The 23607-nt window shown below is 32.6% G+C and overlaps 1 protein-coding gene across 5 annotated transcripts in view; it reads left to right on the plus strand.

Annotated features, from left to right (window-relative positions):
- Positions 1–23607, plus strand: part of rngo (DNA damage inducible 1 homolog rngo) — a 91439-nt gene that overhangs the window by 45533 nt on the left and 22299 nt on the right. For all 5 annotated transcript variants that reach the window (XM_075357400.1, XM_075357397.1, XM_075357398.1 and 2 more), the window contains 3 exons: positions 7198–7452; positions 12432–12664; positions 17593–17785. In XM_075357400.1, coding sequence (XP_075213515.1) covers positions 7198–7452; positions 12432–12664; positions 17593–17785 — 681 coding nt within the window. The remainder of the gene's footprint in view (positions 1–7197; positions 7453–12431; positions 12665–17592; positions 17786–23607) is intronic.

Below are 23607 nucleotides of genomic sequence, written 5' to 3' on the forward strand. Positions count from 1 at the left end.
CTACTACCTTTGATTTTATTAATCATATTAAACCATCACTGCGAGCAAGGTGGCAAAGTGGCTGGACGGCTGTCGTCGATAGTAAACTTCGGCGGATTAAAGACTCTGTGTTGCCGTGGGGCTCCTCTTGCAGGAACTCTCGTCGTGAGGAAGTGGTCCTCTGCCGGTTACGGTTGGGGCATACGAGGATCACACACGAATATCTAATGTCGGGAGGAGACCCATACGATGCAACTGCCGCATGACTGTACACCACATTCTCGTGGACTGCGTATGTTATGCGGCATTGCGTCGTCAGTTTAATATACCCAGCAACATTCGTGATGTCTTGGGTAATGTTGGCAGGGTTTTGGAGCGAATGTTTCTCTTTTTGCATAGTACTGGGTTACTGCAAAGGATTTAATATACTTATATATGTTTTTCTGTAAGGAGAGTTTTTTAATAATTTTAACCTTTATTTTCGATTTGATTTTTTTAATTTTACTCTCCGGGGTGGGGATTTTTGCACAACCCATCAGAGTTAGGTAAGTTTTTATAATTTCTTTATTCTATTATTTTATCTTTAATGTTTTGTCAACTTTGTCTGTGATATTAGTTTTGGGTTTTATTTTGCCTTCTTGGCTTGTTTTAGTAAATTTTTATTATATGATTAACATTACGTTTGCACCTTGTATAGCTTATTATTTCATTGTTATTATATTACCCTTTTAATAATACCTACCGGGCGATGATAACGCGCTGGCGTTTTTCGCCCATAAACAAGCCAAAAAAAAAAAAAAGCAACATCGATTTCCTGATCTCTGAGCTGAACATGAGAGTAGTGGCGCACACCCATGGATAGTGGGCAGGAGTGGGGATATGGCAGTTTGAGATGAATCTGGCAGATACGCAATCGGCAGGGTGGAAAGAGGAGATAGCTTTGTGGTTGTGGAACTGACCAGAGTTTGTTATGATGTGTGGATACATCTCTCTGAACTGTACTCCTAAACATTCCTTGGAGATGTGGAGTAGATTATCAGGAGATGCAGGAAACCAGTCATTCTCGCTGGTGACATTAACGCAGACTGTTGAGATAGGGGACATGCGATCGACAAGGAGAGGATATGACCTGGCTGCAATACTGGAATCGGTTGGGATACCGGTTTTAAATAACCCTAAGGCCCCAACCTATGTAGGAATTGGGAGGGGGGATGATCTCAGACAGGGCTGCTCCCCGAATATCAGAGTGGCTGTTAATAGAAGATGAACTTGGGAGTGATACAGGACAGGGGTCTTCACTGTCCTGTGTGATCATCTGGAGAGACATCAACATAGGAGCTGGTGTCTGACCGAGGCCCAAGTGAGGCAAGCAATGGATCACATAGCTGAGGAAATTGGCCAGAGACAGAACAGAAGCTCGGATAAACTAATGACAGTAGTGTAGTGGAAGAGGCCTGTCGTGGAGAAATGCCTTCTACTGGATCAGCCTGGCGGAGGGTGTACTGGTGGAGTGATAGTATCTCTTCCCTGCAGGCTGATGCGTTGGCGGTGAGGAGGTGGGTGCAGCGCATGCAAAGAAAGGATCCTGATAGTGCCGTTGCACTGATTGAGGAGTATCGCAGGGTGATAAGAAGTGGTAAGTATTGTTATTAAACAAGCCAAACATGAAGTTTTGAAGCGGTTACTGGAGAACCTCCATGAGGGTCCATTGGATAGGACCTACCAGATTGTTAACAAGAAGTTTGGAAGGCGCCTTCCCCCGTTGCCCAGGAGTCCATCACTGTTGGGGGGGGGGGGGGTCATCGACCGATCCCTATGCGTGAACCAGACTGTGAGGAGTTCCGCTTTGACAATTGGACGCGATTCACTCTAGAGGAGCTCCAGTGGGCTGCCTTGAGAATAAATATGAAGAGCCTGGACAATGTACCGGGTGCCTTGGTCAAGAGATTGGTAGAAAGGCAATCGACAAAGTGAATATGACTGGCTGGAGGAAAGAGGCCCGAGCCTGGCCTCACAGAAGATGATGATGATAGCGATGGTGGGCTGCAGACAGATATGGGAATTGGAGGTTATCATCAGAGGCATGAGGGTGCGCACATTGAGGTGTGTGAAGTACCTCAGCGTGTGACTTCAGAAGTCGGGCTTCTTCAGTTGTCATCTTGAGGAGCCCACTGACAAGCCAGGAAGGACTCTTGATTCCCTGGAAAGGCTGATGTGTCACAGGAACCTTGGGCTGGGAAGAGAAGGCTCATCCTCTTAGTGGCAATATAGATGCTGCTCTACATGGTGCCTGTGTGGGTTGAGGTGCTGGAGAGGGTGAGGAATGAGACAATGCTGTCCTCACAAAGCTTGTTAACATGTACGTAGTTTATAGGATAAGGAGTAATTTTTTCTGTTTTATTGTCTTTCTTTTGCTGTAAATGTATGTGTCTAATGCTCAGGGCGACGGACAATGGGGCTGTTCTGATGGAATTATTATTGTGTATTGTACTCAGTGATAATGCTCTGTGTTCTTACTTTTTATTTCCTTAATTAAGGAGCAGTTTGTTATATGTTGATTTTTTCTTGGTTGTAAATGTCCATGTTTCGTTCTGCAGACAAGCATCATTGAAACTATCCTGATAAATGTGTGATTTCTGTTCTATTGTGCTTGATGATAATATTGTGTAATCTTTTCTTTTTTGCTTGGTATTACTTTGATTGTATATGGGGCTACGCTTTCTTATCGACACTGTGACGGAGGCTGCCGACTGACCAAAGACTGATGGCAACACCCAGGTGCAATGTGGCATAAAGGTTAGTGTGAGTACTTGATACTGGATAGTGTTTCAGTCTCCAGAAAGGGCTGGATATGCAGCCTGGTGAATGGTAAGGGTGGCGATGGCCCTGTGGTGCAATGTAAGCAGAATAATGGTGTATGCTTGGGTGAGGGGCACCCTGATTTAGGAATTGTACCTGTGGGAGTGTGCGTGTTGTTGGGGGACAAAACATGGTGACATTCAGGGCCAGGGAGGTAACTTCTATGCCTAGGTTGTATTGGTCCGCCTACTTGAGTGGGGGGACCCACTCAATGATGGACTCCCTCGAATGATGGTCCTCAAGGTATGAGTGGGTCGCAAAGCGAAGGATGTATGGAATGCGTATCTGAGTAGGGGCGGAAGAGTAGCTCCTCAGCAGAGGGGCATATTGGTTACCTAGAAAAGGAGTCTGTGTGTCTTGATGAAGCTGAGGAGACCCGATGGGAAAACCCTAAAAGGGGTCTAGCTAGGCTGGGTAGAGACTGCTGACAGGTAACTGTGTTTTGCTTAATGGTGAGGACCAGTTGTCTTGGGATGTTTAAAAAAAAAACTTAAAGATTGGTAATACATGCTGCATTCTCAATCTTTAAACATTTCAGTGCCTTGGCACAAAATGAACAAAAGCCAATAACTGCAACGCTACATTAAAGACCCCACAATTTGTCATTAAAGGTAGATCAAAACCCTTTAATTTACATATTTATTTGTATCAGTATGTTTCTTAGATTGGGAGAGATGCAGCATTAAAGACAAAAGAGGTGGCCTTTTCTTTTTAAAGTGGGATATTTCGTTCAGAAAAATCATAGAGACATACAAAAAAAGAAATTAAAGGTAGTCTTAATCTTTTAAACGATTTTAATGCAGTTTACTGAAAAGATTTCGTTTCCCCCATGTGCTCGATCAAACATGAAGAAAAACTTCCAGATTTAAAAAATTTTTCTTCTCACTGATTTATTATTTTTTTTAATCGATGAATTTTGAAATCTTAAGTGTACTGTCAAAAAGTATACTTTTTGACAGTTATTATTTACTAAAAGCTTGAATACTTTTAATTTTTTTTCATTCGTCTCTAAGCCTCTTGATTGCTAAGTTAAAGTAGTTTGAATACAATCATTTTTTATCATAAAATATAGATGTCCCATTAATATTTTCTACTAGTGTAGTAGGTATTTCATTTTAGTTTGAAATATCCGGAAAACATAATTTTTGCCTTTTTTTTTAATTGTCTTTCCTAGATCGCTGAATGACCCCAATTTCCTGTGGCCTTCAACCCCCAACCTCCCCCTGAAGGCCTTTAGCACCAACAAGGGGGTGTTATCGTCCACTTTGAGAACGAATGATGTACACTATCATTTCTTCAAGATATTGAGTACTATTGTTCTTCAAATTGACAACATTTAATACATTTGAATATTAAATATTAAACATATCCTATTCATTCTTTCTCAGCTCATGTCTTTGATTTAATAAGATCAGTGTCATCTTCTTCTTTTAGGATCTTTGTCTACCAAAATGCTTTGAAAACAGATTTGATTACTCTTAACATGAAGTGCTGTAGTTCTTTCTGTAGATTTGAGCCAGTGGTGGTGACAAGGCACAGGCCTGGAATGACTAAAAGAATGTGGATAGTTGCACATATGAAGCAGTCTACAGTAGTTGCAAAAATACAGTGAAAATATCCAAGGCACGGAAGGAGGGTAGTGTCCAAGAGGGGGAAGTAAAACTAAAAAATGCCATAAATAAAATAAGGATACTGTTCTATAAACAAGTATCAGCCACTTGAAATCGATTGACATATCTCTTGCACAGATATTTGCAAACCTTTGATCAGCAGATGACTGTGCAGCAGATGATACCATAATGGATGGATATCTGTAGAAAGGCCAGCTAAAGGAATTATTTGTGACAGAGCAGTAGTTGTTTCAGTAGTTATCACCTACTAACTGATTGTTGATACAGTCTGAACAAACTAGAATTTTGGCTTTTTATTTAAAGTTAAAGCTTGAGTTAGGATTTTAAGTGTTGAGCAGTAGAAAGTAATTGTATACTACAATTTTATCTTCTTAGGAAAGGTTTTTCCTTAATTCTGTACTTTATCTAATTATTGAAATATATATATATATATATATGTTAATTAATACTGGTCGGTGGAATTCAGTATTTTTACATGCCAGAAAAGATGCAGTAAATGTTTCTTTGGTTTTAAGATTTTTTAAAAATTTCTAAGTGTAGGCCAATGTTGGATATAGTAGAGAAAACCTGAATATTGAAATATTTTGATAAACTATCCCAGAATTTAAAAAAAAGTAGATTAAAGTTTGACAAGTTTTGAGAATTGTAGGGGGAGTATGTGTTTAAAAAATATTAAATAAGATTTTTTCAAAGATTGTATCTTACAAATGCATTTTGCTACCATTCTCAAATGAATTTGAGCTTTGGAAAGACAGGTCATGTATTGACAGTTTTTTCTTGCCATAGAGATAATAGTGAAGTTCACTGATTTAATATGAAATTTCTTTTCTTATCTTTTTAACTGTAAGTAAATGCTTATTTGATGAGGTTTACTGAGGAAAAAATAGACCATTCTGGGAAAAAAGGAATCCTAAAATACCTAGCTAAAATCATCAACAATTTATATCCCAACTCTAAAATATGTGTAGAAGGAATGAGCAGTTATTAACATAGAAATAAGGCAAGGGTTTTGATTTTTACAAACATTTTTCATTATACATATGTATGAATGTATGAAATGGGACACAACTCTCCCTCCTGGTATATGTAGATACCCAACTATTCGTTTGACTTTTAATAGCAAGAATGAAATGTTTATGTTTGCTTACTATCAATTTATAATCTCTGTCAATTGCTGTTCATTTTAGATATGGATTCAAACCCCAGAAGGAAAATTATGAATAATTACAATAACCAGCAAAAATGTGATATGGTCTAGAATTGTTTAATGATGAATAGCAGCCGCAGATAGATAGATTTAATTATTTGAATGGTTTATTACAGGTAACAGTGAACAGTAGTAGGTTAATGCGGGTGATGCAGTAAAGGTTGAAAAATTTGACTAGATTAATGAATTTACTTTAGTTAATCAGTTGTCTTTGGTTAACTAATAATAATAAAATTATTTTAAAGTGTCAAGGCTTCAGTGGATTCATTAATAAAATTCTATAAGGTGATCTTTCTTCTTGTGTTCACTTATGGTTGGGAGATTATTCTCTTTTGATATAGGTTGGTAGGAATATTACTTGTGAAATGAGACTATGACTGGGTTACATATGGCAATGTGTGAGAAGAAATGTTGACATTCTCAGTCTATTAATATTATTGAATATTGATAAAAATGGAGGAAACATTTGAAACCTATGCCAATTTCCTAATTTTTTCATTATAACCCAGGATATATCCAATAGAGATGAACAGGGCGTGGGAAAACTAATAAAAATATAGTTAGATTACTAACTATTATGCTACAGATTCGATTTGATTACATGACAGTGTTGATGATTGTAACATATGATTTTAACTGAAAATTATTAAAAAATAATTAGCTTCTGATACCTTTTAGTAGTATTAAAATTAGAATTTTTTTTCAAATTAGGAGCAAGGTGATATTGATGCGTCCTGATGAAAACCTTTAACTTTTAAATCTGTTAATGATGTTGTTAATTCCAAGACAATGCCGATACGATAAATAAGTCTAGGTTCTGTTCATCTGAAAATTAATTACCTAAAAGGTATCACAAAATTTAGTTGTAATGTTGTTATTAAGTTATGGTTTACTGTGTAGATAATTAGTATAATTATTAGTCTGTTTATAAAGTTAAATTGGTGCAATCTTAAAATGTGCGCTAATAGACAACACTTGTGTGAGAACACAATTTCTGTTTCATAACAAAAGACAACACTATTTTAATTGTGTTATTACAAATACTACTTCAGATTGACTCTAAAATTTGTTGTGTTTGTGGCCCCAGTTTTCTTTATCTTAAACACATCAACTCCACCAGAAATAATTAAATTTAATTTTAATTCATTATTTTTTTTTTTTTGTTAAATTTTTTATCTAGCCAGATTTTAGTCATTTTAAAAATGATTATAATTTAGTTTGGGGTTTCATTATTAACTTATTCTTATTTTGGATTTTCATATCAATTTGTTGCTTTTACTAACATTTGATATCTTTCAATATGCTAAAATAGGCATTTGAATGTAATCTATGAATACATTCAGATTTATACATTTGTTTGTAGTAAGTGTGTTTTTATGAATGTAGTTAAAAGTAAAGCTCTCTATTATAGTGTTTTATGGCTCTCGTGTTTAGCTTATGTTTAGTTAAAATTAGTGTGATAGTTTTGATATATTATTGAAATTGGCCACAAAATTATTTTCTTATTTTTTATTTCCTAAGAGGATTTTGCCGCCATGTTGAGACAGCAAATGGCAGAGAGAGAACGAAGACAAGAGCAACGACTTCGCATGATGAATGCACATCCATTTGATACAGAAGCTCAACGTATGATTGCTGAAGAAATTAGACAAAAAAATATCGAAGCAAATATGGAAGCAGCTATGGAATATAATCCAGAAACATTTGGGACTGTTGTCATGCTGTATATTAATTGTAAAGTGAATGGCTATCAGGTTAAGGCCTTTGTTGACTCAGGTTAGTGTTTTAGGATTTAAGTGTATGAATTTTATTCTAAGAAAGAAGGGTGCAGGAAATAATTTTAATGTTAAAAAGATAAATTGAAAAGTTCATTACCTGTGCGCTGCGACCAAATTAATGAACGATAATTATACATGAACTGATAATTATACTTAACAAGGATTTTACTCAATGATTCAAGTGAAATATTTTTCTTCTTAGAGTAACAATTTAGAATTGTCTATTTTATTTATTTTTTATAGTAAATACATTATGATGATTACATTTTGTCTTGACTGGATGAAGTTACCCTAGTCAGAACATCTTTGAAGTTGGGATTTACACTATCCTTATAGATGATGAAATCATCTGACTTTATTTTTCATTAAACTTCAGAAAACTTACAGCATAGCTGAAATTTTGAATTTACCTATATTTTGATTTGAACATTGTATCAGAAATAACCCTGTTAGATTTTTCACATTGTTTTAGACTTAAAATAAGATTCCTTATCAGATTTAATTCTTAATCTGATCAGCTCTTTTCCGCAGGGATGGTCACAGCATACTGTGGACTCTTAATCTTTGTTGCAGAAAGTTAATCGGTTACCATTACTTACATTACCTCTACATTGTTTTAACAAGAAGCCTAAAGCCGGTGGTAGAGTTTCTAGTATAGAATCCTGGGCAATTTTAACAATATGTGTAAAGAGGTATTTATAAATATTAGACTTATCTTATATCTAATGGTACCAATATGTAAAAAAAAATCGTTCTTTAATTTAGTGTTTTCAAACATTTTAATTTAACATTTTCAAAACTAAAAATATTTGTTAAAATAACTTCAATTTTTTAAATATATTACTATTACTACATTTTTAATTGAATGTTTACAATAATCTTGAATATTATTAACAAAAATCTCTAAGAAAAAACCAAAAAAAAACACTAAAATAGCAAGCTTAATATAAACTTACCAATTTATTTAAAAAGCTTTTTGAATGCATGGATTCAACATTAGTTATAAAATAATATTAGGGATAATGCCTTATATCACTGAGAACCTTACATTTATCTTCCTATTTCATCCCTAATGAGGGACTTTCTTTGGAATTTGTACTTTGTTGCAGAGTGCTTTAAATAAATACACATTGAAAACCAGCAGTTTACTCTTAAATAAAATTTAATAGAACAAAAAAGAACTCTAGTACAGCATGTATTCTCTCTCTTTCTTGTCTTTTTTACACTACTCTTACTATCGACACTTATACTGTTGATTGATATTATCCGAAAAAATAGTTTAATAATATTCTAATTGTATCGTTACACCTTCCATAGATTGAAATGTTTACAACAAAAATAATAAATACAACACATGACAACCTTACAAGTATAACTATTTCATATTAGATTAGATATATATCATAACATAATATATCAAGAACAAAACACAATGAACTTTAAAAATATCAGTAAAAAAAAAATTAATATCATTTCTTACTTTTCATTTAACATTAACTTTCTTAATCTTTCAAATTTGTCTTTTTTACATTTTGCGTACTATTAATACTCGCTTGCTATCGACACTTATACTATCAGTGTATATAAACCAAAACAGTGGTTTAGTAACGATCATTTTGATTGCATCATAACATCCTTACCTTTTTATTTATTTATTTTTTAAATAAGGCTTTCGGCAGGTTCCTTTTATTTCTCATTGGATGCATTACCACTTACTATATAAGTCTTGTTCTGCCATAAGTCCAAAAGATATCAGGACTCTTAAAAAAACAATTCCATGAATGTTTTTGTGTTCTTATCTCAAATATATCACCAAAGAGCCATCTTTTCTTTCCCTTAACTATATAATAGAGAATCATGATCATCCATTCTCTTTGGTGCCTATAAAAAAATTGTTCTATGTAACAGAAATAAATGATTAAATTGTGCTCGAGCGTACTAGTTCAGCTCAGTATGCTTTTTAAAAGCAGATTTGTCTAAGAAGTGAAATAATCAAATTCAGATAAAATTTTGTTGATCTCAGTTTATGGGCTGCTTACTTTCTCATGTACAAGTAAAGAAGTGGTTTAGGCTGATATAACCACATTTGCAATATTGGATTTTATATCATTCTTAGAATTATAAAAATCATTAATTAATTATTCTCATCAGTTATAAAAATCACTCATTCATATAACAATATACACAAAAAAAATAATTTCTGGTAAAATCTACACTCATAATAATTACAAAATTAACTCGAAACAGTAAATTATTTTTTGTTTTACACACATGATTATTTATGAGGTGCTACCCAAAAGTTCGGGGAATTTTATTTAAAAATAAAGTAGCTTACCATAACTTATAATTTCCACTGTCTCCTTCAAAGTAATCCCCTTGGGCATTGATACTGTGATCCCAGCATTTTTCCCATGATTACATGCATCCCTGGAAATCTGCAGGTGTAAGTGTTCGAAGCACGTTCTGCATTTCTTCCTGAATCTCCTCAGTTGTGTTAAAACGGCGGCCTTTCAATTGAAATTCTATTTTCGGAAAGAGAAAAAAGTCACACGGAGCAAGGTCAGGTGAATAGGGTGGGTGGGGAATCAGTACCGTCTTTTTGGAAGCCAAGAAATTCCGAACGGCTAGCAATGTGTGCGCGGGCGCGTTGTCATGGTGCAGAACCCAGCTATTTTTACCCCACAGATCTGAATGTTTGCACCTAATGCTTTCACGTAACCGCTTCAAAACTTCACAATAGAACATCTTATTGACAGTTTGACCAAGAGGAACAAATTCCTTATGGATAATGTCTTTGATGTTGAAAAAACAATCATCATGGACTTCCTGTTACTGTGAACTTGACAAGCTTTTTTTGGCCGCGGTGAACTTGGCGACTTCCACTGCGACGACTGCTGCTTAGTTTCAGGGTCATACCTGTACATCCATGTCTCATCACTGGTTATGTTGATGGAGATGAAGTTAGGGTCATCTCTTGCTGAATTTTTCAATTCATTACAAACAGCTACGCGATTTTGTTTCTGGTCGCTGTTCAACAGTCTCAGTACAAATTTTGCAGCAATGCATCTCATGTTCAAACTGTCCGACAAGATGCTTTGCAAGGACCCATATGGCATTTGTATGATTGCACATACATCATGGATTGTTTGTCTACGATCTGCAACAATAGCCTCTCGCACTTTTGCAATGTTTTCCGGTGTTGCGCTTGTTGATGGTCTTCCTGAACGCTCATCGTCATCGACTGTCATTTGTCCAGCTTTGAATTGTTTGTACCACAAAAAAGTTTTACTTTTACTCATAGCATTGTCACCAAATGCTTCCACAAGCATGCGATGGGTTTCTGCACCAGTTTTTTTAAGCATGAAGCAAAATTTGATGCAGGTTCTTTGCTCTTTAAAATCTGCCATTTAGAACTTCGCCAAAGCAGTAAAACACAATGTTTCAGAACCCCACGAAAGTCAACAATGCAGCCGTCACAGCTGTTGGAACACTGATTCACAAAGAGTACTGTTAGCCACATCTAGCGGCAGCAGGTCGTACTAGCAACAGTTCACGCGCGAAATTCAAATTCCCTGAACTTTTGGGTAGCACCTCATACTGTAACTAAGGAATTATGTTTTATATGTGGAAATATGAAAATATGATTGACTGGCTATAATAAAAATCCTTTTTTCATTTTGAAATCTTCTGAAATGTCTTGTACTTTGTTTATTTATGCTTATAGATTTTGAATATTCATCTGATGCTCATCTTTGTTTATATTTTTAATAATTTATTAGTCGTTATGATCCCAGCAGTAATGTCATTAATGATTTTGTTTTTTCAGCCTTTTTTGTTGTTTCTTCCTTGAACTGGTATTTGTATTTTATTCATAGTGAGATTAGATTGAAAAGAACCCCATTTACCTGTTTATTACCATATATACCTCACTATTACCATATATATATATATGTTTATATACCATATCGTAGAAGTTGGAGTCCATTTTGTTTGAAGATTTTCTTAATAGTATTTGGTTTTAGTTTGTTATGTAATCAGATATTTTCTATTTTGAGAAGTGATAAGTATTTCAAAAACTACACCTATAAAATTAAAGTATTTAATTTGATATTTATTTAGAAAATAAAAGGTTAAAAGAACTTTGTGTGTGTGCACGTGTGTGATTATCTTGGAGGGAATATTAAACCAAATCATGATAAAAAAAAACCTAGCTTGTGATTTACTGTGTTGTGACTGCAGAGAGGTATGATTTTGAGAGTTGAATAGTATACTTTACATTTGCATGATGCATGATGCTTCATGTATCTGTTATTTTAAATTATTGGATACAGGAGGTATATTTAGAATAAATATTGTTTTTGGGATTATTGCTTTTATTTTTATTTTGGAAATCTATTTTCATAATAAATTACTCTTGTGTAAATTTGAGTAAATATTTAGAAAAGATATCTGTTAATGAGATAAACCTGTGAAACGGCAGAACAGAGAATTATTTACAATTTCTGGTACACTAAAAAATAAATCATTGAATAGGTAGAAAAATTAAGCTTTGTTATAATTATTCTGAAGTTTTCCCCTTGTTTCAGTTCTGTCTATATTAACTATATAATTTTATGCATAAATATTTTATGTTGATACTACTTCACATGTGCAGTCTATTACCATTGTTAGTTTTTGGAATTTTTTATCAGCATTATTTGGCTTATAATTAAATTGAGTTTAGAAAGAGTGGAGAGCATACAATTATCTGTTGTTTCTTTAGTTTATTAAGTAATTGAGAGAAATGTCACTTCTTTTTTTGTTATGCGGAGATGAGCAATAAATTTCTTTAAGCTTGCTCGAAAGTAATTTGTGATAGATGAAAAATACCGCACCACTCCTTATAAATTAATTTGTAGAAGTGTGAACAGAAAGAGTGACGATTCTGTTTGCAGTAATTGTGTTCTATCAGCAGCTGTTGAATCGGTTGTTGGACAGGAGCACAGACTACAATTATGTCAGCGGCTTGTGCAGAGCGGGTGAATATTATGCGGCTTGTGGACACTAGGTGGTCTGGGCTGGCAAAGGGTGTTGGTGTTCAGAGGATTCTTGGGCGTATACATATGGTGCAGGTTCAGATAGAAAGTGACTTCCTTACAACTTCATTCTCGGTTCTAAAGGAACAGCCTATGGATATGCTGCTAGGATTAGACATGCTCAAGCGTCATCAGGTAAGGTTTGATTCTTAAATCTTCTATTTTTGTTAATATAATATTAATTACATTTGTGTAAGCAAATTAGTCTTAAATTTGTTTGTTGGTAGCCATAAAAAAACTTGAGCTTTAACAAAAATGTTTGTTTTTTGGTTTATGTTAATATTATACTATATGAGGTCTGTTCAGAAAATTACCAAACATTTTTAATTACATGCCAACAGAGATTCAGTGACATGCAGTTGGCAACATTGTGTTCTGCATAACCTCCTCTGTAACTACATGTTCTTGGATTGTTGATATCTCATTTAGTTTCTGTGTTATTGTTATTTAAGTGCTGGTAGTGATTTTTGTAATGTGCTATTTTCAGGAGCAGCTATACAACATAAAAGTTTGCATGAAACTGGGGAAAACTTTGACAGAAATGTTTCAACTTTTGAAACAAGCTTATAGAGATGATGCTCTGGGTCGTGTGCAATGTTACAAATGGTTTTCATGATCTAAAATTGGTCATCAGTCAATTGAAGATGACCCTCGACCAGGAAGGCCTTTGACTACAACTGATGATATTCACGTTCAGAAAATCAACGATCTGGTGCGTGCAAATTGCTGATTGACTGTCAGAGAACTCGAAGAAGAGGTTAATATCTCAATTGGATCATGCTATAACATTTTGACTGAAAAATTGAACATACATCAAGTTTTAGCAAAGTTTGTTCCTTGATGACTGAACAGTAGAAATAATATCCAGTGGACGTTTGTCGGCAACTTCTTGAACAAGCAAATGACGATGAAACATTCATGCAAAGGATCATAACGGGAGCCAAAAGCTGGGTTTATGGCTACGACATTGAGACAAAAAGTTCAGTCATCACAATGGATTGGCAAAGTATCTCCACGCTCCAAGAAAGTATGTGTGCCTTAATCCAATGTCAGAATGATGCTCTCGGCATTTTACAATGGTTGCGTGAAAAAATCTGCAAAAAGAGACCAGAGTTGTGGCGAGATAGCTCATTGTTCCTTCACCATGACAATGTGCCCATACACTCATCTTTGTCAATTTGTCAGTTTTGTGCCAAAAATCAGATGACTTCCCTCTCCCTCAGCCTCTCTATTCGCCAGACCTGGATCCTTGGAGTTTTTTTTATTTCCAAAATTAAAATTTGAGACACTGTTTTGAGACTATTGATGACATTAAAGCAAATTCGTCACAGACCTTAAAGGTTATTTCAAATGAAGCTATACAGGACTGCTTTGCGAAGTGGAAACACCGGGTGGGGAAAGTGTGTGAGTAGGGAAAAAGAGTACTTTGAAAGGGACAAGGACCCTTTTTAATCTGTAAAAGTAATAATAAAGATTAAAAAAATAAAGTTTAGCTATTTTCTCAACGGACCTCATATATTTTTCATTAATCTTTATGTTGTTTATTATGACTGATAGAATTATTGGCTGGATAAAAACAATCTTAGTGAACTATTTTTTTAAAATTTATTCTTATAAACATTATGAGAATAACCTTTTATTTATTTTTCTCAATTGTGGAATAGTTTTTTTGTAAGAAAACATTTAAAAATGATAACTTCCAAAATTATCTTCACATGGACTGTCACATGTAAAACTGCATTGAATGTTTATTTAAATATGAACATTTTTTTGAAATATGACAGTGTCATATTTCAAACTCTTTGAAATGCTGCCACAAGTTTCTTATTTCTTAGAGACTTATTACTGTTATTCGTATTCATAAAAGTCTGTAGTTGAATAAAGCAACCAAAGGAGAAAAAATAGTGGTTGTTGATTAATTTTGTAGTAAGCACTGTAGGGAGATTCAATGATTTCAATAAATGTTGAACCATATTCGACTATAGTAAACATTGTTAACCATATTGGTTGGTCACTTAATATATATATATATATATATATATATAAAAAATCAAATTCTTATATATACACTAAATAGCCAAATGTGAATTATGGAATTGAAATTTCCTTTCAGGATTTAATAGCTTTAAAAGAAAAATGAAATATATTGACCAATTTATCCCTGTTCTTGCAGAAACAATTGTTATGTTCCAACTGGTTTAGTATATACAAAGCAATTAATTAATTTTAAAAAATTCAGGGATTTCTTCTGTTAATGAAAAAATTAGCTGTTTTTAAGTGAAAAAAAATTAAAAATTAATTTGAAACAGTTAAATGCAAATAACTAAATAATTATGAAAAAAGCTTCAGTTTTGCCATTCTAACTACACTGATTTCAAACAGTCTTAATCTATTGCTTGATCATTATTTACTATTTGCTTTTGACATTTTTTCTTATGCTGGGATAAACACTATTTTAAGGTGGCCTCAAGAGAAAATACCAACTGGATTAAATCTGGAAAATGTGATAACTGTTATAATGGACCGATTGTCCTCACTCAAATTTTAACAAAATTTTGATTCTACATTCTTTTACATGCGAGCAGTGTACCATCTGATGTGGAAGTTGGATTTTCATCAATTAATTGTATTGTTCTACTGGCCATACTACTAGTTCAAGCAGGTGCTTAAATTTCTCTCTTGACAGATTGCTTTGATAAAAATTACATTATAGTAAAGAGTGCATTAAACATTAAATTTGTTAATATTTAAATTATTTTTTGAGGATTATCATGACTAATAAAATGTTTTTTTTTTACTTGTTTTTCTATGTTTAAAGAAATACTCATCAGAAAATGTTTTGCCAAAATTCTGGTCATGACTACCATAGGTAGTCTGGTCATAACTACCTTAGGACCCACCTATAAAACTGTAATACGTGTTTTAGTTCTCCTGGGTTAAGCTTTTACGTAAAATGTTGCATTTCTTCCATTCATCTATGATTGTCCTATGAAGGAATGTTTTTGAGATTCCTTCATGAATAACATACTTTCAAAATCACTTATATATTTCTTAGCTTGCAACAGATTTTTGTTTTTATCCACCATTACATATATTGAACTTTAACTATAAGTTTTCTTTATTTTGCCATTTTAAAAAAGTGTTTTGGTTAATTTTGCATAGTTTCATATAAAGTTTATAGATATTAACCTCAGCCATCAGAGGTCTTTATCTGTATAGTTTTTTGAATTACTATCCTTGTTATGTATCCTGTGGGAATTTTCCCCATTGCAAATCATAAAGTCACTTCATATATATATATATATATATATAATCTATTAATAATTATTGATTATAAAAAAAATAAAATATATGTATATAATTTTTTTCTTGTATTTGTTTGTATTAGTCTAGACATTCATGTATGTCACTTTTTTGTGGACAAAATAAATTACTGTGTTAATAATGATGGTGAAATAGTATTAAAAGTTATAAAGTACTCTACCAAAGTTTGAAAATTGTTTTAACAGTTGCTTAATCTTTTATTTTAATTTCCGATGAAATTATTTTTGGAAATTATTATTTTAAACAGATGAATGATTTAAAATTATGAAAAGATTAAATTCATAAAAGATTTCCTATTTAGCTTTTAATCTGTGTTAACATAGGTACTACAGAAATATAAAAATGCAGAATATTTTTTAAAAAATATGACAAGTAATCTTTTTACTACCAACATAAAAACCTCATATGTTATACTTGGCTATACCATTTTCTTACAACTTAGACAAATTGCGACCAATTATTTTTTACTGTTCCCATGTTTTACTTTATCTGTACAGGTTATTTCTTTTCTATAAGATAACTAAACAAGCTCTGTTGGCTATATTGTTGACATAAGGTTTTTTTTTATTTAAAAGAGTTCAGAATCCATCCAGTTACAAGCATTGCACTATCTAAAAAGGTTTATAGACTTTTCTTCTGAATTTTTCTTGAATTTCCTTTTTAGCTATTAATTTTTTTTGAGTTGTATTTTGTGAAGCAATGTAGTTTTTTTCTACTAATTTGTTTGTTAAGATTCATGTCTTTTTTATCTTTTTTTGTAAAAGTAAATAAATACATAATTGTATAATTTTAATTGATGCTTTGTGAAAATATTTGTTAAATGTGTTTAATTTTTCTACCTTATAATATATTTTCTTTAAAATCTGCAAGCAACTTTTAAGTTTTTATCTACTGGATTAATAATAGTTGTTTTCTGAACGAGGTACCATAGAATTTATAGAAGCTGGCTCCATCATTTCATTGATACTATTAAGTAGTTCTAGGAATCTTTGCCTTATAGTGATGTAATGTCACTGAATATATATGTATTTGTCCAGAGACTATACATTTGTCAGGTTGATCGGGTTACAAAGAAATTTAGAAAGCTGATAACAGGTAAATTTGATCATTATTCTTATAATTAAGTTCAGGTGTATGCCAATCATCACCGCCTGCTGCAGTTTTTGTGATAAATTAATGTAAAAAATTGAAAAAGTACTCTTTCTTATAAAAAAAAAGAAGAAATTTCCATGTAATGCTTAGATCCTATTTTTTTTCCAAATGTGTGGCTGTCAGCTACACTTTAGAAATCAAACTGCTTTTGTATCTGTTGCTTTGGATGGTGGTTTTTCCCTATTTAGATGATACAAGTGAAATTCTTCTTAGGTGACATAAAAATATACTCTATTTAAAGATTTTTGATGATCCAGTGATTTGTACTAAATGTTTAGCATCTCAGATCTACAGCTAGTTGTTGGCGATAGTTTCTTTTTGCTGTTAGATTTCTTAGCTACACTATTATTCTTTGAAAAAAAAAAATAATAGAAAAGTTAGCTTACAACAGTCAATTAATAAATCACTTTCTGGTCAACTCAGTATTCAAATTAGAGTTGAGCCGTAATGTGTGTTTGGCATCATTTATTTATTGAAATTATTATTATTATTATTATTAAGTAGCTGTACGTAGTAATTATTTTTCATAATAATTTTCATCGTTTTTGATGAGAAAATTAAGGAGCATTGTATTTGTTCTGTTGTAGTGCTCAATAGATTTGAAAAAGAATGTATTGAGAATTGGCACGACTGGCACGGAAACTCAATTTTTGGCAGAACAAGATCTCCCAGACTGCGCTCGTTTATCTTCTATTAATAGTGATGATGATATTGCTCGTGAGGTTGAAGAAAGAGATATGCAGCAGGCAATAAGGGATAGCAGACTTCCTTCTCCTTCAGGTAATGTTATTTTTAAACTATGCTTCTGTGGAACTCTGTTTTAGTAACATGAAAAAATTTAATTTAAAAAAAAAGCATCAAAAGAAAAACAATTTTAAGAATGCTAGGAAATTAGGCGGTGTTCCTATAAATTATATTGAATATTTTTTTCTTTGAAAATATGAAATATATCCTACTTTCAGCTATATTTATTGGTTTAGAATTTTTTTTAGTCATTGTATAAAAAAATCAATTATTCAAGCTTAAAGGACCAGTATTGCTTATTTTTACCAGTAGTTTTTTCATATCTATGTATTTTAATATTAATTTTTCATAAAACAGACATTTCTGTTGAGTATTACTTTTCTGTGCTCCTTTATTGTACATATATTTGTCAGATGACGTGAAGAGCTTCTTTTTTTCATTTCTCATCAGATGTCTTTTGCTCATTCTGAATAAAATACACAGTTTGTTCAGTAATAATAAAATGTCATACAATACTGAATTGTAATCTCGAATGGCTGTATACCTCTCTCTTTTTCTGCTTAGCCTCTGGAAGCACCGTAAGGTATTACTTAGGATGATATGTATGAATGTAAATGAAGTGTAGAATTCCTGACATGTGTGGTTAATTGAAACCCAACCACCAAAAAACACCGGTATCCACGATCTAGTATCAAATCTGTATAAAAGTAACTGCCTTTACTAGGACTTGAACGCTGGAACTCTCAACTTCCAAATCAGCTGATTTGGGAAGACGTGTTCACCACTAGACCAACCCGGTGGATTAACCCCAGTATACCTGCTGTATTAAAACTAGTTCCTGAAGGCGACGTGGTAGCTGCAGGTGTCTGTTGTCTTCTTCTGAAGGCATAAACCTTAAACTATCTGGGTGAATTTACCCAGATGTCCCAAGGGACATCTGCATCGGTGGCATCTCAGCGGGGCCTGAACTGAACGATGTGGTACGTGATCAGTTTGAGGGCGAGAAGATATCCTCTGTTAAAGCCACTACTGGCTAGGAATGGAGGGGATGGTGTAGCGACCGGACACGCTACGAGGCGGGATCTTCTCCCCCAGGGGAGGAAACCGAGATGTATTAAAACTACACTAGTTAGACCATGGTTGATATACATTATTAAGATTAGTCTTTCTTTAGGATCCAGTGTTCAAGTATACCATACTATTTATCACTATTTAGCATTGTTGAAGAATAAACAAATTCTCCAAAGAATAAGAAAAAATTACATACAAATGTTTGACTTAATTTAAAGTTTTTCGTTATTAATTTCATTTAAGTAAGTTAAATACAGAGGTAAACAGTTTATAAAATGCATTTATTTTATTAATGTTAACTATTTTTTCACTTTGTGACTACTTTTAAACATTATTCATACTGAATAAGGATGATTGGTTAAGTTTTTCATCATGGAAATACAAGCTGTAAAGTCATGTCACATAATTTCTCTCTCTATAATCAGTTGTTGGTACATTTTACATGTTAATTCACTTGAAGTAAGAAGTATGTATAAAAGATTTTATTTTTAACCTGTACTTTTTTATTGTAGGATGCAGTTTTGTGTTTGTATTGTACTATCACCACTAATGATTCTAAGAGTATATATGATATACCTAATTTTTCCTATTATAAATTGAGTATATGACAATAGAAAACATACATGAACAAGCATGTTTTAACGTGGTAGTTTAGAAGTTTAAAAAAAATTCAATTATTTAGGGTCCTTTTTGGAAAATTAAACCGCTCAATTAAGTTGTTATTTTAAAATCAATTATTTATGTTACGAAATAGAATTTAAATGTTTTTTTAAGTAGATATTTTAATCTGGCTTGGTTGAAAAATTAATTAGTATATCTTCAGGACACAATTTAAACTACAATTATGAGGCTCAAGTTTAAGTACAGCCACTAAACTGAATGATTTCACAAAGATTGTAAAAAACTTTCTTCCAGATTTGTGAAACTTTTTCCAAAGGTCTTTTGGAGTTAATTAGTGTTTTCAATGGAGTTTCTGGTATTGCTGTTTTTAATAGTACCTATCTTAATAATAATGTAAATAATATATCATATTTGTATAAAAATATTGTTTTTTATAAATTAAGTTTTTAAATTCTAGTATGTAGAAAATTATATAACTCTTGTAGCATTTGTGATTAATATACAGAGCGAATCAAAAATATGAAAATCCCTCAAGAATATTAAAACTGTTCCAGATAGAATACTGTAACGTTCAGGGTAAAGATATCTGTCAACTACTGTTCCTTTTGACAAGAAATAAAATTTCAACCTCTTGGGCAGTGGCCCATGGGTTGTACTCAAATATTTTAAATGGTAACACCCTTTGTGTAAAACATAATTTTAAAGGTTTCTTTAAGACAAGAAAAACGGTATAAATAAAAGGTTGCTATGATGTTTGTACCCAAAAAATGGCAGCGGGATAAATTCGGATTTTGAAAATTATTAAATTTAGTAAGTTCAAATAATAGAATTAAATAAAAAGAATTAATTATTTTCTTAAAAATAAAATTAAAAATAAATTGATTAAAAGATTTAATTCAGTTTTATTTAAACTGAATTGAGTTAAAATTCAATCTTCAAATTTATTTAAAAATTTATTTTTAATTAAAAATTGTTTTTGTTTCAATTTAATGAGTAAATAAATAAAAATGTCAACTAATCATGCCGATCAGTTTATTATTGATGGTCTCTTACCATTGCTGCAAAAATGAAGCTTACTTCATTGTGGTGTAATATTCCTTTCTTTTTGCTGTTAAGCCTCTAATTACTGTTCAGATAATACTTCAAAGGATGAATGAGGATGATATGTATGAGTATAAATGAAGTGTATAGTCGTTCAGTCTCAGTTCGACCATTCCTGAGATGTGTGGTTAATTGAAACCCAACCACCATGAGTATAAATGAAGTGTATAGTCGTTCAGTCTCAGTTCGACCATTCCTGAGATGTGTGGTTAATTGAAACCCAACCACCAAAGAACACCAGTATCCACGATCTAGTATTCAAATAGCGTTCACCACTAGACCAACCCGGTGGGTTTGTTGTGTAATATTCCATTTAGAGTGTTTCATTACGACACTGTTAGTTTCGTATGAGAATTTATTGTGATCATTGGCCGATTGATTTTGTTGTCTACCTTTGCCACTTTTGTTACATCTTTTTTACCTTTTTTGTAATTGTTATTAAATTTTTTTTACTGAATTGTTTCTGTGCTACCTCTCTCTTTTAAAAAGGGGCCACTTAAAAAGTATTGTTTATTATAGTAAAATCAAAGATATCAATGATTTGCAAAATAGAATTCAAGAATCAGCACAAAATATCACTAGAGAATCATTGAATAATGCATTATCATCCTTTTAACTGACTGACACACAGTCAAACAACAGAAGGACAACATTTTGAACATTTATTAAAACGAAATTAAATTAATTATGCGAAATGAAATTAATTAATTATTTTAAACAAAATGATTAATTATACTTAATAAATATTTTTTTAAAAATAAATTCATTTCCATTTATAAATTTATTTATTTGTGATAACATTTTCTTAAATTACACTGGGGAACAAAAAAGAAATTTTTTTATCTCAGGAAGAAAAATAAGTGATCCTGATAGTATTTTTTCTTCTTAATTCAAATATGATATCAGTTTCCCCCCCATTGTGCAAGGTTTCTGAGAGACAGACATTTATAATTTCAAACATTTTAATACTTTCTGCATTCTTAACTACACAGAATTCAAACATTTGACTCGCCTTGAAAGTAAGAAATAACAATTTTCTGCTATATTTCACCTGTGGAGCATCTCTCTTGATGATCCAACAATAATTGGCCAGCGTATTAGGATTCCATTTGTCTTGATATTTCTTTTCCATAGTCTTGATGAAAGTGTTCCCCATGGTCATCACTGTGCCAAGATTTTCCAGGAAGAGATCTAGATGCAAGTACAGGAAGTGTACTTTTAAGGACATATTACAACCCAAATTTTTGCAAGATGTTATAAGATTGTCGACAATATCACGGTAATTTTCCCCCTTTTGATTTGCCAAAAAACTTTGAGTAACATTTTTGAATGCTTGCCAAGCTGCTTTCTCCAGTGGATTCAGTAGTTCCTCAAACTTTTCATCATGCATTAGTGATCGTATTTGTAGATCCACAAATATTCCTTCTCTAATTTTTGCATCACTAATTTTAGGAAACTTCTGTTTTAAGTACATGAAACCAGGAGTATTGTCCGTGGCCTTGACAAAATTCTTCAATAATCCTTAATATGATATGTAACAGTGGTAGATACACATTTTTAGGATTACACAATGGATCATGTTTCACATTTTTCTGTTCAGGAATGAGTGATTTGTGTTTAGGCCATTCTTTTGTAATGAAATGGTTTTTTTCTGTCCCTATTATCCCATTCACACAAAAACAGCAGTACTTTGTGTAACCAAGCTGCAGACCAAGAATAACTGCAATTACCTTCAAATCACCACAAATATTCCATTCATACACTGCACACTGAAGCTTTTCCAATATAAATTTAAAGTTTTTATATGTTTCTTTCATACTAGCAGAGCGAGCTACAGGTACTGATGGGAATTTATTGCCATTATGCAGAAGGACAGCTTTTAAACTAACTTTAGAGGAATCAATGAACAAGCACCATTCTGTTTGGTTATGTTGATAACAAAGTGTCTCCATAAGAGAAGAAATGTCATTGCAAAACACTAAGCCATTTTCTTCTGAAAAATTGTCTTTAAATTCAGTCACAATTACGATAAGTACATATCTTTGTATTATTTTGAAGAAGATTCAATCGTTTTAGCCAGGAAGCAAGCATTTTAGACTGTTTTTTGGATAACTTTAAATCTTGTATGAGATCGTTAAGATTTTCTTGAGTCAGTAAATGAGACTCAGATGAACTGCTTTATTCAAAAGTTGTTTCACCAGAATCTGTTTCTTTTTCTTCCTTACTTCTATCTCTTCAATCTCTTCATTTAATGTCACATGTTCTGGAGGCTTTGATACGGGCAATTTTTCGCATTGTGGAACTGGTCTCATTGCAGATTGCAAGTTAGGGTACACCATTATATGTTTTGACTTTGACGTAATTCCTTTAATGTTTGTTTTTAAGCAGAAATAGCAGTCGGAAGAGTGATCATTGGGTTCCCTCCAAATCGCAAATGTCATGTGGCGTGTACCATTCTTCTATGCAGTGAGAAGCCTAGAATACAATAAACAAAAGATATGTGGGAGCCAGGCCCTTGTTTGGTCTCCGACTTTATATCCAAAATAAAATTCTTAAAACCTTTTTACTATTGCTGTAAGGTTTTGCTTTTGGGACTTAGCATCACTTCACCACATACGTAACAAAAGTTTGTTAGTGTGGTTTAAACAAACTCTAGGCATTTTGTAACTAATGACTAATTAAAAGAAATTAAGTTGTAAATATGTAATACACAATAATTCAGATACACAAAGGATTCACAATGACATGTTTACTGTGTCACTACTATCTCACAACTTTCATCTTTCTGATGATTGTGTCCTACACTAGATCACGTTTGTAGTTTGTACATGTTCATACATGTCTGAACTTGCACAACAGTAGCAATGCTACCTTTTGAGTTAGTTCAATTGGTTCCATCATATTTACAGTGCTGTAGGAGCTTTTACTTGACGCAGGACAAATAAACCAAAAAAACATTTTAAAATATTAAAAAATTAAAATATCACCCACAAAAAACTGGGTGATGGAGAAATTTTGAATACATATTTGAAAACAGGATAAATAACACTGCATTAAGTGCACCT

Source organism: Lycorma delicatula, chromosome 2 (genome assembly GCF_047948215.1).
Source record: "Lycorma delicatula isolate Av1 chromosome 2, ASM4794821v1, whole genome shotgun sequence".
Taxonomy (NCBI): Eukaryota; Metazoa; Arthropoda; class Insecta; order Hemiptera; family Fulgoridae; genus Lycorma; species Lycorma delicatula.